Source organism: Podarcis tiliguerta (genome assembly GCF_965153285.1).
Source record: "Podarcis tiliguerta genome assembly, chromosome: 12".
NCBI lineage: Eukaryota > Metazoa > Chordata > Lepidosauria > Squamata > Lacertidae > Podarcis > Podarcis tiliguerta.
In genome coordinates this window covers 33,448,763-33,466,650 of record NC_139545.1, presented here as the reverse complement: position 1 = coordinate 33,466,650, position 17,888 = coordinate 33,448,763, and the positions used below count along the sequence as shown (strand labels likewise).

Here is a 17,888-nt window from a genome sequence, read left to right as displayed (position 1 = left end):
GGGTGGCACTGTGGGTAAAAGCCTCAGCGCCTAGGACTTGCCGATCGAAAGGTTGGCGGTTCAAATCCCCGCGGCGGGGTGTGCTCCCGTCGCTCGGTCCCAGCGCCTGCCAACCTAGCAGTGTGAAAGCACCCTCGGGTGCAAGTAGATAAATAGGGACCGCTTACTAGCGGGAAGGTAAACGGCGTTCCGTGTGCTGCGCTGGCTCGCCAGATGCAGCTTGTCACGCTGGCCACGTGACCCGGAAGTGTCTGCGGACAGCGCTGGCCCCCGGCCTCTAGAGTGAGATGAGCGCACAACCCTAGAGTCTGTCAAGACTGGCCCGTACGGGCAGGGGTACCTTTACCTTTACCTTAATCCTCATGCTACACATAGTTATCTGAAAAGTAATCTGTGCATAGCCTACACCAGTTTTAGACAGCCCAAGATCACTTTACGTATGTATGACTTTGAGTCAAAAGGAACTTAGGATTTCCCACAAGATAGTACACCCCACCATAGTACTGGACACCATCTTGACAGCAATTTGCTTTTTAAAAAAACTTCAGCACTACAAGAAGCTGGTGGGAGGAGGTAGCCAACCTTGAGACCCACTGCTTTTTCTCCCTGTGTTCTGAAAAGGCTAACAAAACAGGCTTTCTGAGAACAATAGTAACAGTTTACTTTCTACCTTTGCAGTGACCCAAATTAATACAATGGAAGCTCAGGTTGCAGATGTAATCCGTGACGGAGGCACGTCCGCAACCTGCAGCGTTCGTAACCTGCAGCGTTCGTGTCTGCGCACGTGTGTGACACGATTTGGTGCTTCTGGGCATGTGCGAGCAGTGAAACCCGGAAGTAACCCTTTCCGGTACTTCCGAGTTTCCTGCGGTCCGTAACCAGAAAACGCGTAACCCGAAGCGTCTGTAACCTGAGGTACCACTGTATCTTTCTGCTGATCTGCTTAGCAGGCAGCTGAAGAAGCAAGCATCACTCAATCTCAGGGCTGCTCCCTATGGAGAGGCAAATTTATAGCTCATTGTGGCTATTCCTGTAACCATAGCAAGCATATGGTGCTACACTTTATTTCTAGGGGAGGGGGAAATAGTTGTTTGGACACACTCTGTCTCTCCCTATTTCCGGTCCACCTGTCTGACACACACAGAGGCAATGCAGAAATGAATAATTTTTTCAAACATTATCTTTACTAAGTGTCTGGCAGTAATTTTGAATACCAAGACATAGTTGCATAACAGGTCTGCCACGGAACTTGTGTAGAGTAAAATCAGCTTCAATATGAAGCTGTTTGATATCATCCCCTCAGCTTTTTACATGCTAAATATCTTCAGCAAGTGTGCATTTAAAACATAGGCATGGATGCAATAAAAATCTGTAAGTAATGCTGCATGTGAAACATAATTAATTTTTTTTAAAAAATCCCATCGATTACAACTGTATTTCTCTATTGGTTAATTTAAAAATGGGACAAAATCATGCAGAACATTAATTCTAAATACCTTAATGACAACACAAATAATAATAATAAATGCAACAGTGTTTGCTGGGGGGGGGGGAGAGAAATCAATTAACTCAATGCCACCTCAAATAATGTTAAGTCCTTAGTATTATTTTGATTCAACAGAGGTAAAATCCTCACTTTTGGGGCGTCAGCTATGCCACATTAGGCTGACGTTTTCTTGCTTATCCCAGCAGCATGTGCTACAGGTTTCGAATAAACCAAGGACCAGACTAGATGGGAACAGACAAATCGCATTTGTTGTTCACGTGCCTGTTCATGCATAAAGAGGCAGGGAGAGGAGGGTAGGGTCGTTTTTAAACAGCAAAAGTTGGGGGTAGCCTCTCTTATCACCCACCCCCACCCTCCTGTGTCACCTCTCCAAGTTTTGTTGCTCTATGCACCGTTCCCCCGGCTCAGCTCCAATACCAGAAATGAGCCAGACTAGGGGGGGAGCAATGAAGCACAACTGAGAAGGCTGCCACATTTCAGCTCCCCTCAGTCACGTGTGCTTTTTGTTATAAAAATTAGACACTCCACACTATTATACATGAATGGGGTAGCCATGTAAATTAACAAAAGCGATTGTCCCCAATCGCATCTAGCTTTTCCCTAACCAGTCATCAGCACAACTGCTCTTCTGCGGGTCCTATTTACTTTTCACTGGGAAAGGTCTTCTCGGTGGAATCTACCCCATATTCAGAAAGAAAAATGGCTGCTTAAAGTACCCTTGGAAGCACAGCAACAGCATCAGCAAACACTGGTGCTGCTTGCAAGGATTCAAAATAAGCTGTCTGATCCAAGAGAACACAAACATCCATGCCCCCCCCCCCCACTTTTAAAAAAAGAGAAAATTATGATACATACACACAAACTGACATTTGTACAGGTTACTGACATATTCCTGTTTCAAAAAATGGCATCAGTAGTAATGAAATGTCACAGGAGTTGCTATGCTGTGTTCATCTTTGATAATGAATTTTGCATATTTGTAAAAAAATATAATGAAAATTTAAATATAACCACCCGTTCAAAAATAAAAACACCCAAATTCATTGTTTGCTTTATGGGAAGAGGTGCACAGGCAGGGTTTCCCGTCCGTAAGGGCTGGCCCAGTCATTACAGTAAACGGCTGATCTACATGCACAGTTGTTTACGTGTGTGAATCGGGGCCTTCCGTTAAAATGCAGGGGGACCCATGGGTGCAGGGCGCACATACAAAGACCCTGGAATGGGCAAACCCTTTTCTTGTACCAGCCCTATTTTGCACTGCTGTTACATCATTAAACCATGTGCAGGGCTTATTTCAAAACATTTCACGCCAGTCACCGGGGCCGAGGGGAGTGGGGAGTACTACATATATTTAAGCATCAGGCAACAACAATGGCTATTTCCAGCCCAACTGCACTGGGCAAGCTGAAAGTTTAGAATATTGTTAATACACAAGAGAACTCATGCAGTTTGGTAAAGTTTTGTCGTAATTTTCACAGTTGCAGTTCTCTCTAGTCTCATTGCACTTTTGATAAGAAGGTGTTGGGGGGAAGAGAGTCTTGACTGAAGTTATTCTGAGTAAGAGCTTGAGCTGGCTGTCTTCTTTTTTTTCTTTTTGCCATGTTTCTTGTGCTTCTTCCGTTTCTTTGTTTTATCCTTTAAGAAAATGTAAAATATCATGAACGATCACAGGATACTGCAGTCGATTCACTCAAATATAGCCCCCAACTAAGCATATGTTTTCAAAGGAAGGATTAACCAAAGCTATTCTGAAATTAAATTAAACCAAATAGAGAGAAATACCTACTAAGCAAAACCGTGTTTGAGGCCCCAGTGTCAAACCTGGGCATATCAAATAAGTTGGAGAAAAATCTAGCTAAAAATCCAGGCGATGTTGTTTGGAAACCTTTTGCCAAGCAAGCACAGTTGGCAGCACTGTCTTTAATGGTCTGATTCAATGCAAATTCATTGTTTAGGTCCTTATTTCTGTGCCATATACAAAGTCAGGATAAGTAGGCTATAAAGCAATGTAGCCAGTCAGGTGACTGCCACCCTCAGCTCATTTGGGAGAAAGGGGAGGGATGTAAATTTAATCAACCAATAAATAAAATTCTGCTCTCATTTATGCCAAAATGCTTATGTCAAAGAAACTCCAGGAGGAGTTTGTGCCAACACATATTTATGCCAGTCTGAAATTTAAAATCAGTTTTTGTTGGAAGTTATTTGATAAGCAGGAAAATGCTTACGTTTTTCTCTTTTTCTTCATTGGTTTTCTTCTTTTTTGCTGGTACCTACGTGGAGAGGAGCAGAGTAATATTTTCAAATATGCTGAAATACACATACAACAGCAAAATATCAATATTGTCTAGTACTGCTGTGGAGAAATAACATTTCCTGTTCTCTCAAATATGCAGAAATCTTCATTTTTCCAACTATAAAGTCTGCTGTCCTGTACACAGCTTCACAATTCTTACTTTTTTTCAGGTATGGTGTGTGTGTGTGTGTGGCAATTAAAAAGCAACCACAGAGGCCCATACTAGGAACATCCAGGTGGGAAGGATGTCCTGCTCATATGATTTATTCATTCACATTCATCTGGAATGGCACATATGGCAAAATGGCTCCCATATCTCTGAAGGGACAAGTTGAACAGGATGTTTATTTGCTGAATTCATTTGTTTTTACATTAGCTTTTGGCTTTATAGGCATACCAACCTCCTCTGTGTGTTCTGATTCTGATGAGGACTCTGTCGATAACATGCCATCCCCACGATCTGCTTTTTTCCTTTTCCTTTCAAGGCTTTTGGTATCCTATGAAAGATAAAAGCCACATTTTGTGTACTGAACAATCAGAGGAACATACAGTGGTACCTCAGGTTACAAACACCTCGGATTCCAAACACTTTGGGTTACAGACTCCGCTAACCTGGAAGCAGTACCTTGGGTTAATAACTTTACCTCAGGATGAGAACAGAAATCGCGCACTGCAGCACGGCGGCAGCAGAAGGCCCCATTAGCCAAAGTGGTACCTCAGGTTAAGAACAGTTTCAGGTTAAGAACAAACCTCTACAACGAATTAAGTTCGTAACCAGAGGTACCACTGTATTACGAACAACTGGCTTAAAATTCATTTGAACATTTATTCAAGGGCAATGAGACTTTAAGATAAAAATTAAAAGTTAAAACCTGAGAGGACAAAATGCATTCATGTATTCATAGCAGTGACCTGAGGAGAAATGACTGCTAGGAGGAGCGCAGAGAGAAGAAGCGCCATGGTGCATCTGCGGCAGCACAACTGGACACCTGCAGCAAAGCATGTCTCTTCCATATCGGTCTACAGCCCCAGGAGGAGCTGCAACCTTCTAACAGCTTGGCTTCACCCCCAAAGGCGCATTCCTCTATTGCCTCCCGAGACAGACAGATGCTAGGCAGTATAAGAAACCTGAAAGTTGCTTTATACAAATAAAGGTGCATAATTACTAGCCATTTTGATAAGTAATGGCAGAAGTGAGAATTGCTCCACGATTTTCACAAACAGCCCAGCCCATTAGAACGCTCATTGACATTCACGGTTCAGAAATGTTTGCCCTGTTTGTCAAAGTCTTATTTCCAACAGTGAAAAAAGCACTTATGAAAATCTGGATAATCAAATTCCAGCTGATAAGTGCTCTGAATAGAGACACTGAGCTTCTACATGAACCCTGAGTCTTGAGGTAGTTGTTGTTTTACAATTTATGAAAGTATTTTACCTTTTCTCTTTCATAGTCTTCCTTTGCCCTTTTATTTTTTAAGCTGTCCTAAATAAAGAGATGAAAAGTAGTTATGGTATAAAAGATAGCCCTTGTGCTGTCAGTGGTTATAAAATCAATGCTACCTGAAGTCTAAACATTTCCTATGATGAGAAATATGCCTATTGCACAGTTAACAATTTATTGGTACTCTGGAAGATGGATGCTCGTAACAAAGCTTCCAGTCATGCAAAAACAGCTGCTGTATTATTCTTACAATACAGAGTAAGGCTATTCTTAGTTGGTCAGCAACTACATTTGCCAGTAGGTGAATCTAGACAAAAGGACAGAAGGGAACAGCACACTCCCTGTGACATGCTATCACACACCCACGACGTGCCACCCACCCACCCACTTCTAACTGATCTTGGAAATATCACTCCATGGAAAACAAAAACCAGGGATATTAAGATACTGCATCTGATGAAGCGGAATCAAGTCCACAATTATTATTTTTGCCATCATGAACTATTTGGCTTTATGGTGCCATGAGATTCTACAAAGTTTTAAGGTATCTTCAGTAGCAATGTGTATGGTGGGGCAGTAGGATCTCCCACCAATCCGCTTCTCTCGCCAGTGCCACGACATGGCACCATCTTCACTGCTACCCCAGCACCTTCCAGGTTAACAGTAGCAATGCCACCAAGTGTTGGGTGGGCGGCTCTGTAGCACTACTCACACCGCTACTAGGTATCTTAGGAAAATGTCAAGGTGACTAATACAATAGGACACTTTACCTTGCCGTCCGAGTCAGAATCTGAACTAGAGTTTTCAGATGATTTCCGTGAGGAGCGGTGCTTCTTCTTTCTTCTCTTTTTCCCTTGTTTCTTATCCTAGCCACAAATATTTTAAGAAAATGGTTTGATTTTGTTCATGGCAAATCGTTATCTAAGCATTGAGCTTGGATCGTTTTGGCATCGACTGTACTGCTGCACAAGGATGGCTGAAGCTTACACAGGCAACTTGATTTTTAGTCATCAAGATTAAATCCAATGGCTTTCTTTGTCCAACCAAACACTACAGTTCTTGCCTCGTTGACTCAAGTTTAAACATCCAGAAGGTCATTAGCAGAATTTTTCAGTGAAAAATTAAAAGGGCAGATGCAGCCCATAAAAGTACACTGACAGCTGCATAAACACCTGTTTAAAAATCCATACATGTCTAAAGTCCCATTGAGTTCAATGGGGATTTGCTCCCAGATAAGTGGATATAATATTGTATCGACAGTATCAGTACAAAAAGATACACATTCAGCTCAGACTAACTTGAACTATTAATGTAGTAATTATTGCTGGTTTTGGATCCTGTTTTTCTTACTTTGCAAAACCTAGAAGGGTTCTGCTGGAACCCTTACCAGAGACTTTCCTTAGCACAGTGATTTGATGTTTTGTCTACTAATGCTAATCATTTTATTGTTGTTCTGGCTGCTTTTTTTAAATATTTTGTTGGATCACTTGTCTCTGGAAACCATGGAGTGGATTGGTCTCAGTTTCCATTCAGAGTGCTTAAGCTTTTAAAACTCCCTTGATGCCTTTTTGCATTTCTCTTTGTTGAACAACAACACTGAACGCATTGTTTTGGCCAAGGGCTCGCTTTATACATCACAATTCTACTCTGTGACAAGCCAAACTGAGGCCAGAACTACACTTTGCGTGGCCATCTTGTGTATGAAGAGCTCAACAACCAGTTATTTTCTGCCAGGGAGCACGAGGAGGAGGTGATCTGCAATGAAAAAGCTGGAAGCAGAGGAGAGGGTGCCTACCCCTCAACATCTTTCCACTAAGATTCCTCCAACCTACTTTTCACACAGCTGGGTAGCGATACCCACATTTCTATCTTATACAGGACTGGAACCTAGGTTAGGGGGGAAAGCAGGTTGCAGGAGACAAACAGCAGGTGGAAAAAGGTAAACACCCACTCCAGTAATTGCCTTCTCTTCTGCAAATTACCCCACCTGATGCCACTTTGCAGACAAGAAGCAGTCACTGGGGCTTTAATACATGAGATGGCTGCCTAATACACAGTTTTGGCCTGCACAGTGTTAATAAGGACACAGGCCTTTAAGCTTTTGCAGCACTCCATCTTGCCATCTTCAGAAGAACAATGCATGCTAAACATTTAATCCTGCAACGATGCTCAGAGCACATTACGTTTAGGCACACCAATACTTTAAGGGCCCTCAACAACTTAATCAATGCACTGCCTCGAGGTAGTATTTTCATCTCTTCCACACACAGAATGTTCATTTTTGCTGGCTGTTCATTTAACAGCCTGTTTCTGCTCTTCCATGTAAAAATAACATAAGTAGTTTTGAATTGGGGGGAAAAAGCAAGAAGTCTCTTACACCCACATGCTAAACACAATAGTCATTCCCTTTGAAGGAGCACCACAGGCTTTTTACTGACTTTATCGAGCTGTAGCTCCCTCTCCTCACCTCTGATGGGCGAGTTTTCAAAGCCTCTACCATGTTATCTAGTTGAGATGAGCTTGGAGAAGACTAAGGAAGGACTTGGGAGAGTCCATAGAAGACCCTCCCCAAAGATGAGAGCCTTTACATGGATGAAATAGATGGGATCTACAGTGGTGCCTCGCAAGACGAAATTAATTCGTTCTGCGAGTCTCTTTGTCTAGCGGTTTTTTCATTTTGCGAAGCAACCCTATTAGCGGCTTAGCGGATTAGCGCTATTAGCGGTTTAGCGGCTATTAAAGGCTTAGCGGATTAGCTGCTAAAAGGCTATTAGTGGTTTAGCGGCTTAGAAAAAGGGGGTGGGGAGCGAAAAAAAATCTCAAGACTCGCAAGACATTTTCGTCTTGCGAAGCAAGCCCATAGGGAAATTCGTCCTGCAAAGCGCATTGAAAAACGGAAAACCCCTTCGTCTAGCGGGTTTTCCGTCTTGCGAGGCATTCATCTTGCGGGGAACCACTGTACTTCTGAATAATGGCTGGGAGCCCACAATCTATGCATGGCGACAACTGAGCTTCTTCCTCCTAATAGCAGCCTAACCGAAATTCAGGAGCCTGTTAAGTATCCTGACTAACACCTTTCCTATGGGTATGGTTATCTGTAGGTTTTCATTAACAGATTGGACTACATTTTCCTTCCTCTGTTCAACTGTGCAAGAGCCTGCAATATAGCAGAGGCCTTCCGTGTGAGGGAGGGGAAGGGAAAGAGGCAAAATTATTGATTTTCTGCTTTCCACTGCAGCCCCCACTCCCATTCCTTCAATGCCGTTCCAGATGGTCTGGAGCAGGTTTCCAGGGGGTTGCAGGAGAAATGGTCAGAAATCCTTCCACCACCCAGTCACTTGTACCAGCAGGAGCATCCCATATGTAGTATCCCATGTACAAGAACTCAATCCAAGCCAATGTACTTAGGATGAGGGTGTAGAAGACTTGAAAAAAACTGTTCCTGACAAGGTTGCCTTCCTCCTGATCAAAACGACACACACTGGAGTTTTTATTTCCCCCTACATTCGAATGCAAGCATATCAACATAATCGAGATGAAAAGGGGGAACTGGCACAATTTCACAGAAAGGGGCAATTTCAGTTAACCGCATTCTTACCTCGTCTTCAAAATCAGAAGAACTACTGGAAGAATCAGAGCTTGATGAGGAAGAGGAAGATGGAGACAACTTGACCAAAGACAACAAAACGTAAATTTGTGAGATGCAGAATTTGTTAGATAAATGCAAAAATGAACAGCCCAAGAAGATGGCCCCCTACAATTACTCTCTTGACTGCGAAACACGGATATTAGGATACATTCTTTAACTAAAGATGTGTCATTTGGATTTAAAGCCAAGATTAGGTATTAACAACACATAAAACAGACTTCAAAACATTTTTTCCCTTAAACCAGCTTTCCTGTACACTGGAACTCCAGATACTGTTGGACAAATGCCCATAATCCCCAGCCAGCAAAGCTAATTGTCAGGGGTGATGAGATAGGTATATGATCTAAAAACACCTGGGGACCCAAGGTTGGAGAAGAATGCCTTGCACCTGTTTATTTAATTCCCTTAAGTTAAAATGTTTATCAACTTGTACATTGGGGGAAAACACCCTGAAATCTTTGCTCACCCTACTGGATTTCTTCTTCTCCTTTTTCTTCTTCTAAAAGGAAATAAATGAATCTAGAATTAGTATGTCCATGTGTGTGTGTGTCACCGATGAAGTTAGTGTTCTACATTCAGTGGTGTGTTCTTTGGTAGGAGTTGCATTGCCGCACTGCCAAACAGCAAAGGCTATCCAAAGATCCAGACCCTATTGCCCTTGCATAAATATACTAAAGATGTTTTACCTCTTTCTTCCTTGAAGTGCTCTCACTTCCACTTAACAATTTCTCCCGGTGTTTCTCGAGTTCTTTTTTCCAGTTCTGAAAAACAAAACAAAACATTGGAAGTAATCAGTTGTAATTTCACGCAGAGCAGGCAGTCAGCTTCTGCCTTCAACAAATAAGCATCTACTCAAAGCCATGGATACGCGAAGGCTATTGATGGGGAATTTCCAGTGAAAGCTGTGTTAAGACTGTTGCTGGAAGAACTGAACAGGATCCTCTGGGACATTTATTGTGGTTGGAGCAGGGTCTGCTAGATGAAGTGGTCTCGAGTCCATGAAAGCATAGGCCACAATACATTTGTTAAGGTGCAATCCTAGACGCATCTGTTCAGGAGCAAGTCTCATTTAGTTCATAGGGACTCACAGGTATAGGGTACCCACATACCTGAGTGGAAGTCCTAATGAACTCAGCAGGACTTATGCCTGTGTAGATGTGCACAGAATTGCACTCTTAGTCTTTGAGATGCCACAAGAGTCTTTGTCATTTAAAATGGTATGGTATGTCAGGCCTTGAATTTTTTTTCTAAAAAACCCACAAATATGATAAAAAAGAAGCGTAACAAAATAGTAAAACCTTAAAAAAACCCTAATTAAGCATAAAGCAACAAAAATAACCAGCATTTTCTCTTAACAATATCAACAATACTAGCATTATATAAGGGGGTTGGGGCAGAAATAGCAGTCTGGAGCATATTCAGCCTTTCTCTCTCCTGAACATTTTTCTTAAAAAGTTGCTCTCACAAACTTTTAAAGCTATATTATTAAGAACTTGGAGAAAGTTACATAGCGTTCCATCCATCCTAAGAATTGCTGAACATCTAAATCCCTTGGTGTCACTAATAGTCTTCATTCTCCAAAAGGTCATTATTCTAGTACAAAAAGCAAGACTTTGTCCTCACATACTGGGCTACAGCGGCTGTTCCTAGGAATGCGTACCTATAAGTGCTATGTCTGTTAATCTCCCTTTGCTCTTCCCTTTCTCCTCAGTTTTTAAGGCTTATGGCAAGAATTTTATGTTTGCTGGTAGTGATCGCTCCTTCGTGGGCACTATGTTCCCGTAGCACAATGGCTCTAATAGCTTTCTCAGAGTTATCTGAATACATTTCAAAGGTATTTCAAGGTCTGACAGAGCTTTCCATTTTAGCTCTTGCTGAGCAGAACAATCTGCAGTTTTCACAGTGGAAGCTTGCAAAATGGAGGCCTTACAAATTAGATGTTATCATTTCCTGGGGAGGGGGAAGCAGCATTTAGCAATAATATTGGATTGGCAAGGGACGAGATAAGCAACAGTTTCTATCACTCTGCTACAGTTTTAAAGTAATACAGTAAAAGGGCAGGCAGATGGCTGGGGTGGGATAACAAGACAATTTCATTATGCTTCTGAGAGTAGAGCAGGAGAAAAAAAAATCTAAGTAATCTATCTACATAAAGTTAAACCAATAACAAACCTCATTCATCCTTTCTTCAAATTCTGCTAAGGCTTTGGAACCCTTCTTCTTCTTTTCTAGTTGTTCTTTTACTTCTTCCCTTTAACGCAAACAAAACAATATAAAGCCCTGATTTATGAAAATCTTCAAGGCAGCCAGTTGTAAATTCACCGTATCTGATACAACAGGCTTGGACCCTAGTTAAGGTAACTTAAGGAAGTTGATGACCCCTGAAAATCTTCTCCAGAAGGTAGTGTTGGTGGGGAGGAAATCCTGAAAAAATATGGGATGGGGCACTGTGAATGACAGGAGGAAGGTTACCATGGGAAAGTCACCTTTCATGAATTTCCTTATGTTAACTTATGTTATGATCCAAGCTATCTATCTATCTATCTAGTCTGGGCAACTGCCTTCAAACCAAAACCTACTGAGGCTACTTAGATCATACACCCCCAAACTCTGCCCTCCAGATGTTTTGGGACTACAGTTCCCATCATCCCTGACCACTGGTTCTGTTAGCCAGGGATGATGGGAGTTGTAGTCCCAAAACAGCTGGAGGGCAGAGTTTGGGGATGTATGACTTAGACGCAAGTAATTATTCCGTGGGATTCACTTGGCCTATTATTGGCTGCACTGGCATGTGATAATAAACTATACTTTGTCCCTGCTCCTCTTTTGGTACGACCACAATAAGGAACTTGGGAGCATTTGCTTCTACCTTCAACTAACTGTAGTCTGTTGTTATGTCTGAACCAAAACAAACTGTGATTACTCTAAACTTTAGTCTGTCTGAAAAAGTTGTTTTCATAGTTAACATACTTGAATTGTTTGGATAAACCATAGTTTAAACCAACATAACACTTGGCCATGGTTAAGAGTTACACGCAAACCAGGTGATGGCCTTCGGAACTGAAGTCCCATTCTCCTTCATAACACAAGGGCTCTGGAAAAGGAGGGAAGTCATTATGGCCATACATACCATGTTGGTCTTGGTCTGTTCAAGTAGTCTTGTATGGTAGGTCCTGAAGATGGAGCAGGACCTCGTGATCTAGCCATTGCTATGGGATTCATATAAGCCTAAAAGATTACAAAGTGATAAATTCAAAGTCATTCCACTTTGCTGACATTAAAATAGCATCCCAAGCTCCTATTTATAGAGAGAAATGAAAGCATTTTTAAATTAAACAACAACAGTCTTCTTCAGGCAGCTAGCAGATTCTTAGAAGACAAGTGCACAGACTTCCGTATGGGTTGATTTTGCTGTTTTGTCTTTTGTAAACCACTTACAGGGTGGTTGTTGTTGTTGTTTTACAACCAAGCAGTGTTTTAAGTTTTATGGAAATAAAATATATAAATATTTAAAGGTGACAACCACACCATACATTTGAAGCATATTTAAAGCACATGACTTCCCCCAAAGAATCCTGGGAACTTTAGTTTACCCTCACAGAGCTACAATTTCCTTAACAAACTACAGTGCCCAGGATTCTTGAGCGGGGGGGGGGGTAGAGACACGTGCTTTAAATTGACTTTAAATATATGCTGTGGCAGTGACAAAATTCTGAGGGGGGAACCAATGCTTTCTTTTCCAAGTCCAGTTGCTCTCTGACTATCAAAGAGTCTTGATTTTTAAATGGAACACATAACAAGCACTAAATAGTCATTCATTTTGCCTTTTCTCTCTGTAGTCTCATTTTCTGGCAGAAGCTGTGTACACTCAGCCTCTGGAAATCATTCTGTTCAAGAAACACTGGCACACAACCAAGGCTGTAGAAATTAGTGATAATATTTATAGCCTGGGCAAATCTTGAGAGCACCATACAACTCAGTAGAACTGAACATTTGGCCCACAGAAGTCCCTTATTTATCCTCACAACAAGCTGTAATATAGGTCTTTATTATTCTCATCATGGAAAGGTTCTAACTTCCTTTAGGCTCCTGAAGGACAGAGTGGCTTGGTTCAGACATAAGCTAGTTTTATTCTCTGCCCCCTGCAATGCTCCATTCCCCTCTCCTCTCTCCTTCTCCTTTCACTCTTGCCCCATAAGTCAATACTTGAAGGGCTTTTAAAACCACAGTTTTATATTACATCCAAACCGGAAAACTGTGATTGAAGGAACCCTGTAAGTATTTAATTATGGTGCAAAAGAGAAGGAGAAGGGATGAGGAAGTGTTCTGACACAAAGCTAATTCTGAGTTTGGTTTACTACAAGAATGGGCAGGTTCCAAGCTTGCAGGATCTACTGGATCATGCCTCAACAACAGAACATCTGCTTTGCACGCAAAAGGTCTCAAGTTTAATCCCTGGCATCTCCAGGCTGGGCAGAGAGAGACTCCTGCCTGAAACCTGGAGAGTCACTGCCGATCAGTGTAGACAAAACTGAGCTACATGGACCAAAGGTCTGAATCGGAATAACACAGTTTCCTAGGATTTCTACTTCATTTTTTTGCTAGTGCCACCAACTGGATCATGGTACAAAAGACCTTACACTAAGAATTAAAGAATTCTGAGCCAGCCCAAGAATTGATTTTGAGTACCAGAACAAAAATAACCCTGAAACTTTCTTTATTTCAGCAATATAATTTTGAGTTACCAGCAGGTATTTCCTCTTCACCATTTTCTGGTTTAGGTTTGACAGCCCCAATGACCATAAGGCAGACTACTACATGGACAAGCCCTTCCAGTGGTTCTCAACCTGTGGGTCCCCAGATGTTGGACTACAACTCCCATCATCTCTCAGCTTTAGCCTTGCTAGCTAGGGGTGATGGGACTTGTAGTCTCAAAACATCTGGGGACGCACAGGTTGAGAAAGGCTGCCAGAGTTTTTGCATTTGGACAGTGCCTAACTTGTACAAAATTAGAAATCAATTGAGATTGCCATGTTCTTACTATGCCCCAAATCTCATATATAGCTTTAACACAACACCTTAAGAGATAATAATAATAATAATAATAATATTATCATGAGCAAAAATAATAAAAAATGCACAGTAAAGAGGATGTCCGGAGGGAGCCTTAGTTACTTGTATCGAACAACTTCTAGAGGTCTGTACAAGTAAGGCCAGACATTCTCTTTACTGTGCATTTATTATTATTTGTGCTCATGATGATACCCTACTTTCAACATTCTTTGCATATGCAGTAGCTTTGGGGTAGACATAATGCTTCATTTCCAAATAGCGCACTTCCCTTGCTTCCTGTTGAAATCCTGTAATTTTTTATACCACAAGTGTTCCAGTGTGTTTGTTGCCTGCTTTTGCTGCACTATAGTGCAAGAGTGCCTCTCCAGATGGTAATAAAGCAGTAACAGTGGGGAAGCATTTCCAAACAGCTAATGAAGTGGAATGATGTGCTGACGGTCTTGTATAAATCCCCCACAAATACACCTTATTGTGCCAATGACAGGTTTCAGAATACTGTACACCTGCAAAAAAACCAAAAACCTGGAGGGGGCCTTTCAGCATCAAATCTCAGAAAGAAACCTGAGCTTGCTTACAGCTATCTGCCTTTACCCAACAAAGGAATTCTATTTAGCAGAGATCACTCAAACCTCCTTCCTCCCCAGGCACTTCAGAACATTTCCATGCTAATGCACAAAGTGTGACCGTTCACATTTCCAATCTGTGCTAATAGCAATGAATGGCCTTGGTTCAACTTGAATACAATTATTATTATTATTTTGCTTAGGACAGCTGCAGATATCATTTAGTCACTCCTGCTTTGCCTTTAGGTTTACTTGGCCAGCATCAAAACCCCATACAGTATGGTGAAAAAGCACACCAAAGAAAGCACCGGAATTACGTATTCAAACAGGATCACAAAAGTGGAAGTGAAAACACCAGGGGGACTAAGAAACAGGGTCGCAATCCTTAAAGCAAAGTCGCAAAATGCCCCGTACGGTTAAGTTCCTGCCACATTGCAATTAGATCTGCCCGCCCAACAGATCCCCTGGCTGCCACCTGCTTCTTGCAGGAGGAAATCATGTTTTTTTAACCTACGTACTTCAGAGACACTCCAAGTCCAATGGGGCGCAGAAAGGTCCCACGATCCACATTAGGGTGTATATATATATATATATATATATATATTTGCTTTCGTAGATTTTCACGGGTACAGGAATGCAGGTTTTGGTGTCCTCGGGTGTCTTCCCGTGTAAAAGTTGGGGTGTCTAGGCGAACACAAACCCAAACTTTGGCTCAGATATGTTGACGACACCTTTGTAATTTGGCCACACGGGAAGGAAAAACTGGATAGCTTCCTCACACATCTCAACAGCCTACACCCCAAAATACAATTCACTATGGAAATAGAAGCCAACAACCAACTTCCCTTCCTTGACGTCCTAATCTACAAAAAACCTGATGGCTCCCTAGGACACACTATCTACCGGAAAAAAACACACACCAACCGCTACTTACATGCACAATCACACCACCACCCTGCACAAATAAACTCCGTAGCCAAGACTCTCATCTCCAGAACCAAACGCCTGGCTGACGAAGACCACTTGACAACTGAGTTACAGAATCTCTCAAATGTGTTAATTGCCAATGGATACCAGCAAAACAGGGTTACGAAGCTAATCCAAAAAGAAACACCCCCCAAAATCCAAGACACAGAAGAAAACAATGGCATAGCCCTCCTTCCTTATATCAAGGGCACTACAGATAAAATTAGCAAAATCCTCCATAAACACAATATCAAAACAGCCTTTTGCACCAACCAAAAAATAGCCAATATCCTCAGAAACCCCAAGGATAAAATTCAGTTGGAAAACCAAGGGGTCTATGAAATACCCTGCAAAGTCTGCCCAGCCACGTACATTGGACAAACAAACAGACGAATAAATGCACGGATCGCAGAACACAAGAATGCCGTCAAAAAAGAAGAAAAAACTTCCTCTCTTTTCCAACACATGAAAGAAACAGGACACGAAATTAATTTTGCAGATTCCAAATTGCTCTTTAACATGGAACATCACCACAAGAGAATAATCATGGAAGCCATCGAGATAGAGAAACACCCTCACAACATGAACAAGCGTGACGACACATCCCGCTTGCCAGACATCTGGAAATTAGCCCTCCCCACAAAATCTGACACCAGATCCAGAGGCACACAGAACGCCATCACCAATCAACCACACCAGACCCAAACCCAGACCCTCTCCACAGATAAATTACAGACACCATCCAGTAGCCAAACCAGGGTGGCACCTCCGGATGCTGCACCCCCCTGCAATCCCTACACAGATCTGGCTGGCACAGGCCACAAAACCACAGCTCGCCCCTATACACGAAGCCAAGCCAGAGCACAACCAAGTGCAGTACAGCCATCTTCTCAGAAAAACTCTTCACAAAGTTCAAGAGTTCAAGACACGAAGGCTTTAGCAACTAATCCACACCTAATGACCCACCTAAGTGGGATTCAGGAAATCACTCAAGAAATCACTCAAGATATCCCTCAAGTAATTAAGGAACAAAAGAAGAAAAGGCACACTAGCCTGGGAACCTCCTCTCTGCCCAGAACATTGGAGGCTATACACCACACCTCCTCAACAGTATTTATAGGAACTCAAACACTGAGATCCTGCTCTGTTCCAGTAACAAGAAGCCGAAAGCACCAGCCTGAAGATGACGAGTGAGACCTCGTCGAAACGTCGCCTAGACACCCCAACTTTTACACGGGAAGACACCCGAGGACACCAAAACCTGCATATATATATATATATATATATATATATATATATATATATATATATTAATGACCGCCTCCCCATCCCGGATTCCCCAACCGGGGGGTGGAGAAAGAAAGACCTGCCGTGTGCATGTCTGGCACAGTCCATCCCAACATCAGGTCCCCCCTCCCCAAATAAACTTCTCAGGTGATCGCCAAACCATAACAGCCTCCCTCCCCTCCGCCCTGCGCCCCAAGTCTTTCACTCCCGGGTCCAGCATCCCCACCCAGTCCAGGAGGAGCCGCCGTGGGGCCTCCTTCCAGAGCCTCGCCGCCCCCCAGAGGCCTCCCCTCCAGCGCGGCGCGACTTACTCACCACCCGGTTATCCCTTTTGCCCATGGCGTACAAAAACCCTGCGGCGCCCGGCGCTCGGTCAGAACCGCACCGGCCTAGCCGAGCTCCCTTTCTCCGCTACCCGTCAAGTTGTTGATTTTTTTTTCTTAACCATCGAAACGCTACCGAGCATGCTCAGTGGCACCCGAGCATGCTCAGTGGCAGGCCTCGAAGCACCCATGCCCTTCCTTCCTTGCCCACACTCGGGAGTCGGGTTGCAAAAGCGCGCTGCTTGGGAATGGGTGGACGATTTCGGCGCGTCTGAATGAGGGACTTGGGAGGCTCGCAGGTCGCGCTGCAGCAGGAATTGCTCGCCCGCTTGCACTTGTGAGCGAAGACCGATTCTGTAAGCAAAAACAGCAGTCTGGTTTGGAAAGGGGTGTCTGTAAAGGTGCATAAAAAGAGCCTCAAATTCAGGCAGGGTCAGGCTGCGTCACATTTACCTTTCGTCAGAAAGAACTAATTGCAAGGGAGGGGATGGGGGGGGGCGGGCGTGGGAGAAAGGGAGCATGAAGGAAAAATAGATATGGAATAATGCAATTGCTTAAGGGAGAGGATTAAGGGATTTCTACATTGCAGCCCCCTCGCTTGCGCTTCATGCACGTGATTGTGTCCATACCCCAATATGGGGAACAAAACTGGGTGCTGCCGTCAGGATACATCTCCAGGTCTTGGAAAAACACACTCCCTGTTGCAGCGTCTTGCGGGGAGAGGTTCAGAGGGCCTGCAGCGACTGCAGAGCAAACCAGCGGGGTCTTCCTTTAAGAGGGTCCCAG

General features: G+C 43.0%; 1 protein-coding gene across 2 annotated transcripts; it reads right to left on the bottom strand.

The window, feature by feature from the left end:
* Window positions 1-1,162: 1,162 nt before the first annotated feature.
* FAM133B (family with sequence similarity 133 member B) lies at window positions 1,163-17,281 on the bottom strand. Of its 2 annotated transcripts, XR_014503599.1 has the most exons (12): window positions 17,095-17,281; window positions 12,021-12,118; window positions 11,063-11,141; window positions 9,577-9,651; window positions 9,357-9,389; window positions 8,840-8,908; window positions 6,012-6,107; window positions 5,236-5,283; window positions 4,202-4,297; window positions 3,733-3,777; window positions 1,718-3,142; window positions 1,163-1,665 (listed from the first exon to the last, which is right to left on the bottom strand). XR_014503599.1 is itself a non-coding variant. In XM_083405564.1 (11 exons), exons 1-11 carry the CDS (start codon window positions 17,116-17,118, stop codon window positions 3,056-3,058), a joined length of 750 nt encoding a protein of 249 aa, XP_083261690.1. In that variant the 5' UTR covers window positions 17,119-17,281; the 3' UTR covers window positions 1,163-3,055. The 2 variants fall into 2 exon arrangements, 1 of the variants encoding a protein (XP_083261690.1); XM_083405564.1 differs by having other exon boundaries at window positions 1,163-3,142.
* Window positions 17,282-17,888: the final 607 nt, after the last annotated feature.